The 1,177-nt window shown below is 40.4% G+C and overlaps 1 protein-coding gene across 1 annotated transcript; it reads left to right on the top strand.

The window, feature by feature from the left end:
- Positions 1 to 6: 6 nt before the first annotated feature.
- LOC121940199 (up-regulator of cell proliferation-like) lies at positions 7 to 1,173 on the top strand (the record flags this gene model as incomplete). Its single annotated transcript, XM_042483021.1, has 1 exon — positions 7 to 1,173. A coding segment is annotated over one exon (1,167 nt), but the record flags the coding sequence as incomplete, so codon positions are not given.
- Between the last annotated feature and the right edge of the window lie 4 nt (positions 1,174 to 1,177).

The raw sequence follows: 1,177 nt of genomic DNA, 5'->3' as shown, positions 1-1,177 counted from the left end.
TGTGACACAGGACAGTGCACACTCATGCTTTGGGCAATGAGAGACATTGTTAAAAAGTACAGACCTCAGTCATTGTCAGAGTCCAAGGGCTTTATCGAACAAAGAATTGTTCTTTCTGACCTTCCAATGATATCTTTTGTGAGACTGGGTGAATGCTCCTTGTCCAAGTCAGAGATCCTCAATAAGCTGCTGAGCAATCCTCAGCAGTACCATGATACCTTTGTTCACAGAAACATGGAGTGTGGTGACAGTCCAAGAAGAATATCCAATGGACTGGCTGAGATTACTTGGTACCTTCCATGTGGGAACAAAAACATGGATATTTTCAGTGAGCCTGTAGCTGTGGCTAACCTTCGTGGGGACATCGCTTCATTTGAAACACAATTTTCTTTTTTGTGTCAGACATCTGCAGCAGTTTTTGTGTTCTTTGACCATTTAGACTCTGAGTGTGAGCTGTTTATCAACCAACACCACAAGGCACAGATCTTCTTGGTGGGTAACAATCACAGCAAGCATTTCTGTTTAGATGCTCTAAAAAGGGTAGCTACCAAATTGGGCTTGACTAAAAGCAACATCCTTATAAAGACTAAGCAGATGAATGATGCTGACTTTGTCAAAAAATTGCAGAAAACAGTCAGCAATGCAGTTGAGAACTCAAAGATGAAGATGAGAATTGAGAAGATGGTGGACATTGCAAATGAACTAAGAATCTTGGTTGATGAAAACTTTGCAGATTGCCAGACTGCCAAGAAAAATGCAGATGCCATCACTGCAGAAATTCAAGACATCCTTAAATACAAGGATACTCAGCTACCCTTGCAAGGTGAAATATGGAAAGAACTGACTCGCTTAGAGAAGGAACAATTTCGTCTTCGAAATGTGGGGTCTGAAAACATAGAAAAATACAAAAGTGATCTTGAGGTACAGAAAACAAAACTTCGAAAAAAGCAGAACTCTTATGACATGTCAAATGCAATGACATGTTTTATCAATGCAATATCAAGCCCTGGAATAGAGAGGTGCTTTTTCCTGAAATGGATGCGAATGAACCTTGATAACCTGTCTCGAGAAAAACTGTCTGGCCTCCGGGAGCAGTACAAAAAGAAATGTAAAAATTCTGAGAACAAAGAGGAGATCAAAGAAATTGACAAACAACTTTCCAACAGCTCGCTGGGGA

This window comes from Plectropomus leopardus, unplaced genomic scaffold (assembly GCF_008729295.1).
Source record: "Plectropomus leopardus isolate mb unplaced genomic scaffold, YSFRI_Pleo_2.0 unplaced_scaffold7941, whole genome shotgun sequence".
In the NCBI taxonomy this organism is placed as follows: domain Eukaryota; kingdom Metazoa; phylum Chordata; class Actinopteri; order Perciformes; family Serranidae; genus Plectropomus; species Plectropomus leopardus.
Note: the sequence above shows the minus strand (reverse complement) of the source record. Positions and strands in the feature narration are given on the sequence as shown.